At 38.6% G+C, this 16,253-nt stretch overlaps 3 protein-coding genes across 5 annotated transcripts; 2 read left to right on the top strand and 1 right to left on the bottom strand.

Annotated features, from left to right (window-relative positions):
* Window positions 1-367: 367 nt before the first annotated feature.
* Window positions 368-3,579, bottom strand: LOC122140994 (superoxide dismutase [Mn], mitochondrial-like). The gene is made up of 5 exons (XM_042746565.1): window positions 3,444-3,579; window positions 2,428-2,630; window positions 1,330-1,446; window positions 1,034-1,213; window positions 368-731 (listed from the first exon to the last, which is right to left on the bottom strand). The coding sequence occupies exons 1-5, from the start codon at window positions 3,470-3,472 to the stop codon at window positions 586-588; spliced, it is 675 nt and encodes a 224-aa protein (XP_042602499.1). The 5' UTR covers window positions 3,473-3,579; the 3' UTR covers window positions 368-585.
* A 575-nt stretch (window positions 3,580-4,154) lies between these two features.
* Window positions 4,155-11,922, top strand: LOC109112650 (WT1 associated protein). Of its 3 annotated transcripts, none has more exons than XM_019125556.2 (8): window positions 4,155-4,216; window positions 5,476-5,513; window positions 5,611-5,666; window positions 5,764-5,822; window positions 5,962-6,089; window positions 7,840-8,018; window positions 10,457-10,611; window positions 10,722-11,922. In XM_019125556.2, exons 1-8 carry the CDS (start codon window positions 4,159-4,161, stop codon window positions 11,381-11,383), a joined length of 1,335 nt encoding a protein of 444 aa, XP_018981101.2. In that variant the 5' UTR covers window positions 4,155-4,158; the 3' UTR covers window positions 11,384-11,922. The 3 variants fall into 3 exon arrangements, with proteins under 3 accessions (XP_018981101.2, XP_042602496.1, XP_042602497.1); XM_042746562.1 differs by lacking the exon at window positions 4,155-4,216 and adding an exon at window positions 4,503-4,692; XM_042746563.1 differs by lacking the exon at window positions 4,155-4,216 and adding an exon at window positions 4,820-4,838.
* A 302-nt stretch (window positions 11,923-12,224) lies between these two features.
* On the top strand, window positions 12,225-16,210 carry LOC122140993 (acetyl-CoA acetyltransferase, cytosolic-like). Its single transcript, XM_042746564.1, has 9 exons — window positions 12,225-12,378; window positions 12,844-12,978; window positions 13,090-13,271; window positions 13,349-13,466; window positions 13,551-13,694; window positions 14,227-14,349; window positions 14,458-14,612; window positions 14,887-14,997; window positions 15,345-16,210. Exons 1-9 carry the CDS (start codon window positions 12,228-12,230, stop codon window positions 15,513-15,515), a joined length of 1,290 nt encoding a protein of 429 aa, XP_042602498.1. The 5' UTR covers window positions 12,225-12,227; the 3' UTR covers window positions 15,516-16,210.
* The last annotated feature ends 43 nt before the right edge of the window (window positions 16,211-16,253 follow it).

Here is a 16,253-nt window from a genome sequence, read left to right as displayed (position 1 = left end):
AAAAATAAAAGATCCAAGTAATTTAACAATTCCCAGTTCCACTGCACTGAATGACATGTTTTAACATTAAAAACAATCCATGACAGTTTGATATGACTTCTCCATCTACTGGGTTTTGGTTTTGTTTTTTTACCAACCCTGCGTTGCTTATCCTTTATTGAGCGTATCCGATTCTAAATATCAGACAGATTATAAAACATATTGTAAAAAACAATATTTACATATTGTAAAACATACAGTATTTTACTACCATTCATTTTATATTAGCAATGTTAAAATAAAAATTAAAATATTTGCTTTATAATATTAATATTTTATAAATGTCATTTAGGCTTAAAAAAAAAAAATCACGAAAACACAACAAAGAGCATGTTCAAACATCTTTTAATTTGAATTTACTGAGAGCATGAACGTACATATTCTTTGATTTCGACTCAACGATAAAGCAAGCTATGAATTAGACTGCACAATTCTGCATGAAAAATGAACTTGTCAAGAATGCTGTAATGTTGTCTGATTATTTGTGCGCTTCGAAGGTCTAAACGGACACTGTGTTCTTTTTTTCCTCCCCAAGTGTGGTTCAATTTATTTCTTGGCAGCTTGCAGACGCTCGCTGACATTCTCCCAGTTCACAACATTCCAGATGGCTTTAACATAGTCAGGTCTAACATTCTTGTACTGGAGATAGTATGCATGCTCCCAGACATCTATCCCAAGAAGTGGGACGAGACCTCAAATTTAAAAGAGAAAGAGAGTATATAGTAAAGTTCAAAGACTTTAACAACTTTAAAAACAAATGATTTCTTTCTCTTTGGAGTTTACCAGAATATTGCTTTACCTTAAGAAATACATACAACTGCTACATATACATGGATGACTCTTGTGAATAAGTTGAAGTTTTTTTTGTGTGTGTGTATTCACTGAGGGTCTTGTTAAGAGCGTATGAAAAATGACCACGTGAACTCAACGTGGGGATTCATACCTGTACTACCAAAATAGATCTATTCACTACTATTCATTGTGGAAGATTTACCTGTAGTGCCCTGCAAAGGGTCTTGGTTCCCACATGCAGCAATCCTCAGTCTTCCACTGTCCTTATCAAAGCCCAGCCAGCCCCATCCTGAGCCCTGAACAGCCACTGTGGCAGCTGACATCTTCTCCTTCATCTTCTGAAATGAGCCAAAGTCACGCTTGATGGCTTCCGACAGCTCACCTGTAATAAAAAAACAAAGACTCATCACATACAACTATATGCTTCATAAACGACAAATGAAATAGCAGTATGGATATGTTCAACCAACGTCTATTCATGTGTACAATGACTCCTACCCTGTGGTTCTCCTCCACCATTCGGTGACAGATTTGTCCAGAATATGGTATGATTAATATGGCCACCACCATTAAATTTCAGTGCAGGCTGAAGGGAGACTTGAGTTGTCACATCACCTGTAACACAGCAAGGTCAAACCTAAACACTTGTTTTATACTGCTACTACTGAACCATTAATAAAACATATACTGATCTACGTTATAAATGATTGAGGGAATGAGGTGTAAAGCAGTGTAATTTCAGTATTATTTATATACTAATCTAGCATTTATTAATATTTTGAATTGGCTTTTAATTTTATATTTTCGGTTATTTGAATTTTAGGTTACGTTTTAGCAATTTTATGTGCATTTGTTATGTTTATTAGTTTTGTTTTAAATTTTCCTATTTAGTTGAATATTTAAGTTTTAGTTTGTTATTTTAGTACGTAAACATTTTATTTCACATTTAGCGGCCAGGCAATATTTCTGATTTTTGTTTACATTTTTATAAATGTATATTTTCATCTAAAATTTATATTTAATTTGTTTTTAGCTTTATTTCAACTAATGAAAATAATTGTAATAATTTTACTTAACAACACTGGTATGATTTTTTTTTTTTTTTTTTACATTTGAGCTTTAGTCTGATCATCATCATCATCATCATCATCATCAAAAAAAAAGTTTTTGACTGCTTTGTGTGACATGCTCACCACTTCTCCTACAATGGCTGCCAATTGAAAAACCAACAGATGCATAATCATGTCTTAGTGTATGTCAAGGAGGTTAACTTAAAAGTGTACTAGCATTCCCACCATGTTATCATTCTCCTATCAGATGTTTATTTTGTCCAGCTACAAAAGAGCTTAGTCTCCCACTTTCTTTTCCAGGCCAAATATCCCCAAGAATAGTGCATACGTTTGCATGAAATTGTGCAGTAACATTTCAATTTGGAACATAATGAAGGTGTGATAGTATGAAGTGATTGATCAGCCAGACCAAGCCCTAAGATGTTTGTGCTGTTGGGCAGTCTAATTTTTACCTAGAAAACCACTGTTCTATCAGACAACGATCACAAAGGACAGCAAAAAAGTAAAAAATCTGATTTGTTCTCACCCTTGGCCAGTGCCTCTTGATATTTTTCTTCAGTGACATTGAGGTTGTTGACATATGTTGCATGGTGCTTGCTGTGGTGAAGCTGCATAATCTCAGCACAGATGTGAGGCTCAAGTGCACCATAGTCATAAGGAAGGTCAGGCAGTGTGTGCTTCTGTCTGGAGGCCACAGCACCCAAGATGGGGTTCAAGGTGGCAGCGCACCTGGAATCGACAACAATAAATAAAAACTATTAAATATTTTAATATATGAAGTAGATAAGCATTGCAATCAGAGTATTGCGAGAATTTGGCAGGGGTGTAGGATATGTTGCAAGATATGTTGGATTACCATGCTGAGCTCACATGGGATTGTTGCTACATGGCAGCAGTCAGGTGACCAGAACAGAGGTTTTAACACTGGGGTCCATGGATTTACAAAATACATTTTCCAAAAAGTTAAAATGAAACTGTTTAAGTGTCCTTATATTAAAAAAAAAAGGGGGGGGGGTGCATCTTGCAAGGCATCATAATATGAGGGTATCAAATCATTTTGAAAACCTCTGGTTCAGAGAGCTATCTATCTATCTGCTAACATAATACTGATTGTGTGCCAGTATACGTGTATTTTTTTTAGCAGGCCTGAGTGTCTTCTGATAAAGTTTATTATTACTATTGTTGTTCCAACAGGTTTGTACGGTTAGTTCAAATAAAATCTAGCTGTGTACACATTTAATTCATAGATTAGATATTTATAACAGGCTAAGCTGTTGTTTGTCAAACCCAAATCAACAAAATCCAAATTCAATTACAAAAACAAAAATCAAAATCAAAAAAAACCCTAAAAAAAACCTACTGAAACTGATCTCGCAATATCGTTACGCAAACTATCATAGTTTGATGATGTTAGCCTGGTCGCTCCACCAGACATAAAAGTGCGCAGTTTATTCATACTGCCTTTAATTTAATAATTTAAAAAGGCCTGGTTATTCAGTTAGCAGCACACAATATGAAAGCTGATTCAGACTTTATCTTTACCTGCGGACATATCCGACTCTGCACAGCATGCTCTAGTCCGTCATACAGCGACACATGCACTTCAGAAACCTAAGCTCTCTCCATTACAGCCTGCCCTTGAAATTTCAACTTCAACTTGGACTAGAGCGTACCATTATATCAAAATAGGGGTCATACATGTTTTCTCATTGTTAACGGATTTCACTATACACTTTGTTTACGAGTGAAATATAAGATGAGATGTTTAGATGAGATTTTATTTTTTTAATAATTTAGTATATATATCCCATATGAAGGACATTTGTGTAAGTTAAAGACGGTACAAAACCGAGCACCCCCTGTGTCAACTGGAATAACCCAGCCAGTCATTCTAGGCCTTACTTTTATAGTGAGTAACTTGGTCACTAAAATAAAAAGCTTCGTTTCGGAACATATTACGCATGTTTTATAACGATCGTAAATGTTGTTATAGCTCACACTACAGCACAATTAATTGTTCAACGTGGATTAATACTGCAGTAATTCCAAGAGAAAATCAGCTGGTGGGTTGAGAATTACACAAGCCGTTTTATGACGAATGAAGACATAGTTAGCTCAGACGTAAAGTAAAATGTAATGCACAGGTTCGTGGATGTATATGGTAAACATGTTAAAGAGAACACTATTTGTCTGTTTGTCTTGTGTTGCCAGATCCCGCAAAGAAAACACGCAACAAGGTCTAAAAAACAAACCAAAAATGATCGACCACTTCGGGGAAGCACAAACCCGGGACGAAAGGAGAAATGTAAACCAAAGCAAGTAACGTTAAAGCAATTAATAATGTCATACTTGTGGCCAAACAGTTATGTGGGTATATGTGTCGCATATATTAGGCAGACTTTATTTGTGTCAGTGGGGTAAATCATAACACAACGCGGCAATTTTTGTAATAAGCCAAGTATTATTATTATTATTATTATTATTATTATTATTATTATTATTATAGTCGATAACTATCAGTTGACGGAGACCCGATTTCTCAGTAGCCCTCAGCGGCAACATGGCAACACTGCGTCGGTGACGTGCTCCTCCTCCTCGGCGCTCGCGCGAATACACTGATGCTGTGCGGCTGAACATCGCGCACACGCTGGTCATGGCGGCCGCGCTCCCCTCCATCTAAATCAAAAACGTAGCCTTTCCTCCTCCAGAGAAACTCACAATTTAACATAACTGCTTAAGATCTCATATTGGAAGAAATACGCGTCATTCTGGTCGAGGTGAATCGGCTCTGGTAAGTGTTGAGGGTGATATTTTCTTATTTCAGATAAAGTGCTGCTTCTCGGAGAGGGAGAGTCTCTTCCTTCTCCGCCATTTTGTGCCAGCGAAACTGCTCCAAGAAGGCGCCGATACGTTTTTATTACTCCACGTCTATTGGCGGTAATTAACTGGCTTTATTTTAAGAAGAACATGCATTGTCGGCTACGTAAGCTTCACATTTCCCCGACAGAAACGAGCATCACGAGATTGAATCAGAATGGCGCGGTGGTGTGCAACGCAGATCGTTTAACATGTCAGCTCTTTAAACTCGTTTTCCCTGGAAGATAAGGTTATAGTCTTTTTCGCACAAAGATAAGCTAACTGTAAAAATAAAATCTGTGGAGACCGATAAGATGTTGCTATTTCGTTTATAAAAAGGTTAAATGTGGAGACGGAGATGCATGAAATGCTTGTACAGTAAGCCCGAGTAATTTCCCGGTTAGTGGAGCAGTTTAAGTTTTCAAACGAGCAACTGAATTTTTCCTAATTGTCGCTACGTTTTTACGATTATAATTTTTTTTATGCACGACTGCGAAGTGATATAAATAAACAGGCAAATTCTTCCCCTGTAATGGTTGCGTTGATGTAAAAGCGAGCGAATCTCTCGCCTGGTGGCCTGTATTTGTAATAGTACATGTGTAGGCGTGTGAAATCCACGCCACTGTCTTTGCTTCATATTATTGCTTGGGATGTCTGCGGATCTTTGAGTGCTTTGCATTCACTGGATGCCTGATTTGTCCACTTCTTTCTTTCACAGAGATCAGGATGACCAATGAAGAACCTCTCCTGAAGAAGGTGAGCTCATTGTCGCAGTCTAATCTGATCATACGAGTCCCTTTCCGCCAACATGATCTTTTTTATAAGTCTTTATTTCCCCTTTATGTCATTGCAGGTTCGCCTTAGTGAATCTGACATGAAGACCCTGACTCGAGAGGAGCTGTGTACAAGGTGTGTAGCCATCCTGTTGTGCAGTAAGCTTTAGGAGTATGCATATATGTTGAAGTTTTCCAGATTGTGATACTGATGTGTTTTGTTCCGGGTGTAGGTGGAAACAGCATGAAGCTTATGTCCAGATGCTTGAGACAAAATATGCTGATTTAAACTGTAAGTTTGCACATCCCAGATGTTCTGAATAATTAATAGCTTTGAGTGGTTTACTAAAGCAAATGTACTAGGTGTAATGTTGCGCAGAAAATAAAATGTCTATAACTAATGCGTCTTTTTCATGCTGAAATGTCTGCAGCCAATGATGTGACGGGCCTGAAAGAGTCTGAGGAGAAGTTGAAACAGCAACAGCAGGAATCTGCACGCAGAGAAAACATCCTGGTGATGAGGCTTGCTACTAAAGAGCAGGAAATGCAAGAGTGTACAGTAAGTTTGCTATGTCTCCTTTTTGACTTCTGCTTTATGGTCCGTTCTTATTAGAGGAACTGGGTCAGTTTGCTTGAATGGTATTGAGTGTCTCTGATGGAGGGTAGTAGATGTTTTGATTTCCACAGCATGTGGATGTAGAATTTAAATGATAGTGAATCAGAAGTGTTAAGATTTTATACAGAGTAGTTGTATTTGTCCTTTGTACTGACTTGTCTGTGAAGCATCTGTGAATATTTACCCAAGTAATAGCTGCTGTTGTGTTTCAGTCAAATCTGTATCCAAATGTGTATCATGCAAATGATTCTCTGTAATTCATCAAATTCGGTGTGCGTATGCAGAAATGAGAATATTGTTTCCAGCATTTCAACCTGGGAACACCTGACTAAAAGTAATGCAAATGCACGTTGCTGGAAAATGTGGGATAGTAGATGACCACAGAATTGCACACTCAAGTCAGGCATCATGTTTACTTTCTTTATATATATATATACAGTTGTTGCGGGTACAAATTAAAGTTTGAAGTTTTGACCCATCTAGATTTTCATTGGTCTTATTTTAAAGGTGACATATGAAAATCTGACTTTTCCATGTTTTAAGTGCTATAATCAGATCCCTGGTGCATATACAACCAAGGAAATGTGAAAAAGATTAACCCAGTAACTTGGTTTTGGTAAGCCTTTTTCTGGAAGCGTCTGAAAAAAGGAGCGCATCTGATTCCGCTCCCCTAGTGACGGTGCAGAAGGGATCTCATTATAATATTACCGCCCCTTAATCTGTAAGCTTCCACCCACGGCGCCGTCATTTTGATTTTGCAAGTGACAACGGTGTACCAGCTCTAATGCCGTGGAGAAGGTTTGAGCAAAACATGCTAACTGTTCTGTCTTTGGCTGCACAGACGAGCACAGAACACTGTTTAGAGTCCCAGCCTCAGAGGAGACAACAGAGCAGTGGATTTATTTACTGTGTATTGCTGCTACCACACAGATCTAAAATAATCATGTGATTTATTTCTCAGCTGTTTACCTTCACGGACATAACCGACTGTTTTTGTAACTCGTCTGTTTTTTACACAAACTTGTGTGTGAATGAGAACTTAGTTTAGTACTCACATTCTGTGACAGCCGCTTTCTGTCCGTGTGCTTCGGATGTGTGCACTCTGAAAACCAAAGTTTAAACTAATATGGTTTAAAACACATGATTTCAGTGCGATAAACATGATAATCAGAACCAAAACAGATGTTTTTAGCAAATCCAAACTGTAATGACGCAGCTCTATTCTGGAAAAGGCGTCTGGGAGCAGCAGCTCATTTGCATTTAAAGACACAGGCCAAAAAACAGCATGTTTCCGCTTCCACTCAAAATAGGCATTTCCAAAATAATATAATAAATGATCTGTGGAGTATTTTGAGCTGAAACTTCACAGACACATTCTGGGGACACCGGAGACTTATATTACATATTGAAAAAAGGGGCATAATATGTCTCCTTTAAGATTTGGAACCCAAAGCATAGTTTGCCTGTTTAAGCTACTGTTTATTAATGAAACATTACATACTGTAATACTTGTAATATATAGTTATTAACCAATTGTTGTAAAGGTCCTGTTTTTTTTCTTTTAAACAGTTACTTAATAGTATACCAGCTTCAAAGCTGAAGAGTTATTTTTTACAGACTAGGCATCACATGCCTACATTCATATCAATGTTTGTTACATGCTGAGATTTTAATGGTCTCTCTTACCTTTCAGACTCAAATCCAGTACCTGAAGCAAGTCCAGCAACCGAGCGCAGCTCAGCTGAGATCGTCCATGGTGGACCCAGCCATCAACTTATTTTTCCTCAAAATGAAGGCTGAACTGGAACAGACTAAAGACAAACTGGAGCAAGCCCAAAATGAACTGAGTGCCTGGAAATTTACACCTGATAGGTAAACTAAAATAACTCCCCCTCCAAACAAAAAGTCAAGACTGTCCTGATTCACCCCCACCTTCTCCTCTGCAGGAGTGCAGATAATGGTGGGGGAAGACTGAAATGTTTTGCTCACAACGAGACTCAGACTTTAAAGCCAAAACTCAGAACAAAAGACATTTTTCTTTCGTATTGCCCTGCTATTACAAATACCGTAATGTAAAATCAGAACAAAACCCAACAGTTTTGGTCAGGTGACACTTTTGTTTCAGCTTTCTCTCTCCCCCCACACCCCTCATGGTACAGAAGCCTGAAGGAATCGGGACTGTTCCTGAAGAGGTGGTCACGTCGGAAATGCCCCCTTCCAGCACATGTTAGAAAGCTTCCTGTAACAAAAAAGGCGGCCTATGAAAGACTTGAGCAAAGCGTTGGCTCTGGAGCTGATTGAACTGTAGTTTAAAGATCACTGATTGAACATTTAAAACATGACATGGCCCTACTAAATGTGTTGCAGAGGAATATGCCCCCCATTTAAACTCCATCGTAGATGCCTTGAGACTCTAGAATGTTAACACAGGGAGGTGGGAATGTAGTGTGATGCAATGAAATGGGGAGGAGTTAAGCAATCTTAAGACTTTGGGGCAGAAGCCTTTGTTATGATGTAAGACTTTGGGGGACGAATCAGACTTTCTGATCTGCAAAGACTTTGGTATATGTTCATCTCACAGGTGCGACATACGGTACAGTGTTTCAAACCTTTTCTTTTTTGGTGTTCGTAACATTATACTTTGTTTTTGCTCTGAAAATGCACCTTGCATTTACAGCAGTGTGGTCCAAATGAATTGACTGACTTGGTAATTGTCTTAAATTGGCTGTTGCGCTGCTGCAGATGCAAGCATAATTGTTTTATTCAATGTGAATGCAAATGTGCAATGTGTGTTGGAGGAATTTATTCAACCTGTTTAAATGTTTGTGTATAATAATTTGTATTTATCTTGTGTATCTTTTCTAATCCACTTTTTATTTTGCGGTCACCCAGTGAGGATTTCAATGGTCTTGTTTCCCTCGGGATACATTTAATTCTATTGCAGGTTTTTTGCTCAGTAGATACTTTATAGCAGTTATTACATTTTAACGTTATTGTTGCATTTACAATCTGAGTGATTCAAGAGTAGTTTTAGACATTCTGCTTTGCAGATCTATGAAAACAGTTTGGGTTAGGCAATTTTCTTTGTAACCAAGTCTTTTGAAATATTGTCTGCTCTATATAATTAATCAGAGATTTAATTGCAGCAGTTCGTTCAGAAAAGATGGTTAACCAGTTTAAGGAAATATTCTATATTTGACCTCAACATTTAACCTCAAACTGCTTTTGATGTTAAATGCCAGCATTTGCTGTGAAATGATTCCAAGTCCTTTACTTTGAGGACAGTAGTATTACTAACTACTGTATTTGGCACCAAAGCACCCTAGTGACCATTCTGTTCATTAAAGTTTAATGCTACTGAATACATCTTTAATGCAGTATATTAATATATCAGTACAAGCTCAGAGTTTTCCAGTAGATGTGGGTTGCATTTACCTAACCTTAAGTAGAAGAGTAACACATGCTGCTGATTTAAATTAAGTGCACTGGCACATCCAGCTTTGCAGTTATTTTATCTCAATGATAATACAAGAAATTGTGTTGTCTATTGTCTGGAATATTTATAGCACTTTTTTAATCTTCTGTCATTTAGTGCAAGACCAGTCACAATAACATTAATTGAATTATTGCTTGGTTGCTCATAGCTGGTTTTTAGATTAACAGGTAGGTACTTTCTTTGGATCTGTGATCATCTCTGCTTTTAGATTTTTAAATGAACTTGGTTTTGCAACTTGTTCAATGGTCTATAGGAATGCTACCATACTAGATATGTTCAGATGTATTGCACTTGTTTGTTTGGTCTGCTAACTGTTCAACCATCTCTTCCCAGAATTGTTTGAACTGTTACTTGATTTTCTTGATTGTCGTTGACTATGTTTACATGCACACCAGGAACCTGCGCTGCCAAGCTGCCGTTGCACTTACATGTGCCATGTTAGCAGTGCATTTTTAACTGCATATACATGTGGCACGATTGGTAATTGGCTTTCCTACTACTTTTCCACTCACATGCACTCTTTAAAAAGTTGTAAGAACTTAGTCACATACAGAAATTCAGTCGTGTTGAATCTCATGTTTTCTTTTACTAGTTTCAAAATACCGTTTTCTTTTGTATTTTCATAAGTGCATGTAAACATACATTACTGGTCAACAGTATTTACCAGTCTGAAGACCAGTGTGGCCATTGGAGAGTTTGTTGGAAGCTGTTTCTGGTTGGGTAATGTCACCACCCAGTTTGTAAATGCAGTGGCCACTTGTGTCGACCCTGTGGCCATGTTCACCATGTGATGTTAGACTTGTTTCCCTTGCAGCCAGACTGGTAAGAAGCTGATGGCGAAATGTCGCATGCTGATCCAGGAGAATCAAGAGTTGGGCAGGCAGCTGTCTCAGGGGCGCATCGCCCAGCTGGAGGCCGAGCTCGCCTTGCAGAAGAAGTACAGCGAAGAGCTCAAGAGCAGCCAAAATGGTGAGCAAAACCTCTCTCTATTCATCTAACTCACATTCATGGTTTGTTTTTATGGATCTTAAACTCACTCTTTGTCCTTTTTTTGTACCTGTGCATTTTGTGTGGTCCAGAGCTCAATGACTTCATCATTCAGCTGGATGAGGAGGTGGAGGGCATGCAGAGCACCATCCTGGTTCTTCAGCAGCAGCTGAGGGAGACCAGGCAGCAGTTGTCTCAGTTGAACTCCCAAGGCACTTCTAGTGGAGCTGGTCCAAGTAGAACTTCGCCTTCAGCGGCCTCTGAACCGTCCATTCAAAGCGAACCTGCGAACGCCTCCTGCTCAAATGTTGCAAAAGACTGCGGAAGGGTGTCCAACGGACCCTCCAACGGGAGCTCGTCACAGAGGGGCGCATCTGGGTCCAGTCTGTATAGGGAAGCGAGCAGCGCAGATGAAGATTACCCACCATCGCCATCTGTCTCCAGCCCCACTCATGGTGGCATGTCAAAACTGTCCAACCACTCAGAAGATGCAGCAAGCCAGAGGGGCGGAGAAGGGTACGTGACTCAACTAAGTGCAGGCTATGAGAGCGTGGACTCACCAACAGGCAGTGAGACGTCAGTGACCCAGCACTCGAACGATACAGACTCCAATGCTGACTCCCATGAGGCCGCTGCTGTCTCCAAAGGCAGCAGGACTGCGGGTATGAGGCACGGCACTCAGAATGGCCTGGACTCATCTGCAGAAACGGTTGCCACCAACACCTCCAATGCCTCCACAGGGTCTGTTTTGTAATGTTCTTAAAGTTTCAGTTTGTTTTTTAACCACGACAAACAAGGAAATCACACACTTCAGGCCAGTAAGTTCTTGTTTGAGAAATGGTCAAATGCATCACTTTTGTTTTCTACCCGACCTTCCATCATAACCTATTTCAGTGCATTTGCGACATGCTCATAGCCGATTACGTTTATAAAATGAGCAACAATGCGTTTGTATATTTGATTTTTTTTTTTTTTTTAATGAATGACTTTTAAACCGTTTTTCCTCTGTCAAAGTAATATGAACACTTGGTTCTGTACTGTTCATTTGCTCACTTGTTAGAACTCAGAAATCATTTAGATATGTGTGATGTATCACTGCTCAATTAAGTCTTGGAGCTGCAAGTTCAGAGAGTCCTTAGTTTCCTGATGTTGAACTTTTCTTTTGTTCCTCTACATGACAAGAGAAAACGTTTTGTTTGACTTGTGTGTAGTTTTTTGAGATGTATCTTGTTAAATTCTGATTTCAATCCTTTTCATGTACTGACCAAATATCAATAAAGAATTTTAATATGACTCAAACATTGCTTTGGTTTTCTGCTTTGAATAAATTCTAGCAAAACCATTCAATCTGTTTATCAACATGTCATCAATTTAATAACTAATCAGTAAAGTGCATTTAAATGTGTGTATTTAGTGAGGCTGTAAAGTGATGTAAAGTTTTAATTAAACCGTTTTTTAATGATGTCTAGTATGCATAAGCAAGGTTTCTTGCCTTTGTTAGCCGTCCACACCGTTAGATGGCGCAACACCAAAATTAAACCAATGCATTAGACTGGCAGATACTTATAATGCTTTCCTGGTCTTGTCTTGTCAAATGAATGAGACCGCGGGAAGTGTGGGAGGCTCTTCGATACAGAGAGAGAGAGAGAGAGCTAGCTTACCGGACACATAACAAGGAACCTGCCAGCATTACAGCAAAGATGAACACGGATGCGATTGTTATCGTTTCTGCCGCAAGGACTCCTATAGGTAAACTCTCAAAATGTCATGTATCCTATCATGATGATATTTTCCACATGATGCTGACTCTGAGCACCTCTTTGTAACGTTAGCTACAAACGGCAGTGTATCCTGTGGCAGCTTGTTGACAAGTTATACTAGAAAGTTTTCTCTCCTGTGTCACTAACACTTATTAAGATAACCAAATAATAATCTGCGCGATGAAGCTGATGAAAGATAGTCTGTTTGCTTTGGTTGCATATGTATAAGTATGTATCTTGTTTATTTTAATTAGCTAATGTTCGAGCTATACGGCAGTAGTGTAGTGTCTCGCTATGGTGCAGAAGAAACGTAAAGCTGATCTGATTGGTTGCTCGGCGTTCTCGCCAGTGTTCTCGTGCTCTGATTGGTTCATTTAGCTTTTGCTTTCTTTCATAAATTATATTATTTAGATGAAACAAAAGTATCAATATTTTTTTGCTTTTTTATTGACAGGATCATTCAATGGAGCCTTTAGTAGTGTCCCTCTCAATGATTTGGGGACATTAGTCATTAAAGATGTGCTTAAGAGAGCCAATGTAAAACCAGAAGAAGTCTCCGAGGTCATCATGGGTCATGTCCTCACTGCAGGTACAGCACCTTCATGTAGTATACTTAGACCACTCACCACCATATAAATACAGAACTCATCAATGAGGGTAGTACACTTGTGGATTGAGAGTCTTCTCCTACATGTACTAGGTCATGGGCAGAATCCTGCCCGGCAGGCTAGTGTTGCTGCTGGTATCCCATACTCAGTGCCAGCATGGAGCTGTCAGATGATCTGTGGATCTGGCCTGAAGGCTGTGTGTCTTGGTGCTCAGTCCATCATGACTAAAGAATCCACTATAGTAGTAGCAGGAGGCATGGAGAGCATGAGTCAGGTAAGACCGCTGGAAGGAGCACTTCTGGTATCTTTAAGTAAAAAGAGATGATAACCATGAAGCACTTTGTCTGTCAGGCTCCTCATATAGTGCAGATGAGGTCAGGGGTGAAGATGGGAGATTCAACTTTGCAGGACTCCATACTGACTGATGGACTCACAGACGCCTTTTACAACTACCACATGGGAGTCACAGGTAATTTCTTAAAACAGACGGCCTACCTTTATTGTGTGCTTTAATTGGGCAACTGATCTAGTTTTGGTCATGTGTCTGTGTTAGCTGAGAACGTGGCCAAGCAGTGGGGGGTGTCCCGTGAGGCTCAGGACCAGTTTGCCGTGACGTCACAGAACAGAACTGAAGCAGCTCAGAAGGCTGGAGATTTTGACCAGGAGATTGTGCCAGTTACTGTTCCCTCTAGGAAAGGTAAGAGGCTCATTGTCTAATATTTATATATCACAAAAATGCATTCATTTTATAAAAAATGCAGTAAAACAAGTAATATTGTCATTTCAGTGTCACATGATTGTTCAAAAATTATTCTAATATGCTGATTTGGTGCTTAAGGATCATTTAATAGTATCAGTGTTGGAAACAGTCATGCTGCTTAATATTTTTGTGAAAACCATAAATTCTTTCAGGACTCTTTAAATAGAAATTTCTAAGGAAAAGCATTAATTTATAATATTTTATTTATTCTTGTAATAATGTAAAAGTCTTTACTGTCACTTTTGATCATCCTGCATCCTTGCTGATTTATTTTTTTACTTTCAAAAAACATCTTACATCTTACATCTTTCTGAAATCAAGTCTTAATATCTTATGCAAATTCTCAAGTAAATGAGTTTTGAAAATAAAAAAAATCTATTTATTTTGGAATGTTTGTATCTCCTTAAGCTTGTATTTATCTCTGTTGACACCGAATATAAATTCAAATAAACCTTTATTATCATATCAGGTCCAGTCGAGGTCAAAGCTGATGAGTTCCCGCGTCATGGCAGTAATATTGATGCTATGTCCAAACTGAAGCCTTGTTTTGTGAAGGATGGCTGTGGTACAGTGACAGCTGGCAATGCATCAGGTAAATGGTGACATCTTTTTCATTCAATTATGACACAATTTAAGTGTCATTTTCACTGCATAGAGACACATTTTTTATTTTATTTTTTCATTGTTTTTTGTTTAACAGGCATAAATGATGGAGCTGCAGCTACTGTTCTCATGAGCCAATCAGAGGCCCAGAGGCGGGGCTTAAAACCAATGGCACGCATCACGTCCTGGGCTCAGGCAGGCCTTGACCCTTCAGTCATGGGCACAGGGCCAATTCCAGCCATTAGAAAAGCTGTGAGTATCTGTTGAGTCATTACAGGGCCTAATTCATCCACATGAATGAAGAATAAATTCTTATAATCAGTGCTTATCCTGAAATAGCCAATATAATCCAATAAAAACCCAGATTTACAGTTGGGTTCATAATATAATATAATATAATATAATTCATTAATTAAAGTGTTTTCTGCTACAGTCCTTGCCAATTTATTCTTACAACAAATTTGGATATTACTAGCAATAATGATTCCATAAATTTTAAAGTGAATTGAATATGCTTTGTAACCAGGTTGATAAAGCCGGATGGAAGCTGGATGAGGTCGATCTGTTTGAGATAAATGAAGCGTTTGCTGCTCAGTCCATTGCAGTGGTAAAGGAGCTCGGTTTAAACCCTGATAAGGTGTGTTATTTCTTCCACTTTATAAATCCTTTTCTTCATGCTTCATACAGCTTTACACAATATTATTTTGACACAGTTACCCAATGATTTCTGTACCACAGTAACAAGATCGTAATATCATGTGTCTCTCCATTATTGCAAATATTGGAGGTGCATCTGCCTTGACCTTTGTTCACTTAGCCTATCAGTGACTAGACTGCTACATGAAAATGAATAAAATGACCTCTTTGCCCAAGTTAAAAAATATAATAGTAATATTTAAAGAAAGAGAACTACTATCTGTCTCATTTTTTCCATTCTTTTTGTTTATAGTTAATTTACCACTTCATTTGTCTCTCTTCCTTCAGGTGAATGTGTGTGGAGGGGCGATCTCTCTCGGTCATCCTCTCGGTATGTCTGGCTGTAGAGTGTTGGTGACCCTGCTTCATGCGCTTCAGAGGACAGGGGGAAGGAAAGGGATCGCTTCATTGTGTATAGGAGGTGGAATGGGTATTGCCATGTGTGTAGAGAGGGAATAAGCGCTGAGTACTGCTGATATGGACAAATTATTTCCACACTGTAATCGTGTGCTTTTAATCAGGCCTTGAATCCAGTTTGTCATATTCAAAATCTAAACAGTCTGTGATGAGCCTAAAGCAAGTACATACTCAAGTCAGTACTTAAATATATTGTAAAGGAAGGGAAACCTGTAGTAAAATTCACAAATGGCCAATTCTGGTGAAATGATGGTCATTTTCACTTAACACTAATGTATTTCCTTCAGTCTTTTATGGTACATAAAGAGGACTGATTGTATACCAGCTTTTAAGACATTCCTTTTCTGTATTTATCGTCTATGGTTGCTGATTTATTCTTATAGTAGAGCTTTTATTGGTATTAAAACTGGGTCTGTCCACAAGCATATCTACATAACCTGATAGAGTTATGAAAATCATGTCGCATTGTGTTTTAATCAATCAGTCGATCTGTTTGCAGCAGATTGTAAAATGGACCTAGTACTTAGATAAGACCCGTCTACACTGTGCAATAGAAAACTGCCTTAGGAAATGTCAAATGTGCCAAAAAGGCAAAATTAGCCTCTATCCTGTGCTTCCAGTAGTCGGCATTTAATACTCTCTCCCAATGTTAATTTATACCTCAGGGGAAATCTGTTTACATATTTAGTCTGTGTTGTACTCTTAATCTTACAACTTAATAAAGAATTTAATTGAGAGCCCTGTGTCCTACAGTGAATGTAGATTAATTGAGCCACTTTT

This window comes from Cyprinus carpio, chromosome B20 (genome assembly GCF_018340385.1).
Source record: "Cyprinus carpio isolate SPL01 chromosome B20, ASM1834038v1, whole genome shotgun sequence".
Lineage (NCBI taxonomy): Eukaryota > Metazoa > Chordata > Actinopteri > Cypriniformes > Cyprinidae > Cyprinus > Cyprinus carpio.
Note: the sequence above shows the minus strand (reverse complement) of the source record. Positions and strands in the feature narration are given on the sequence as shown.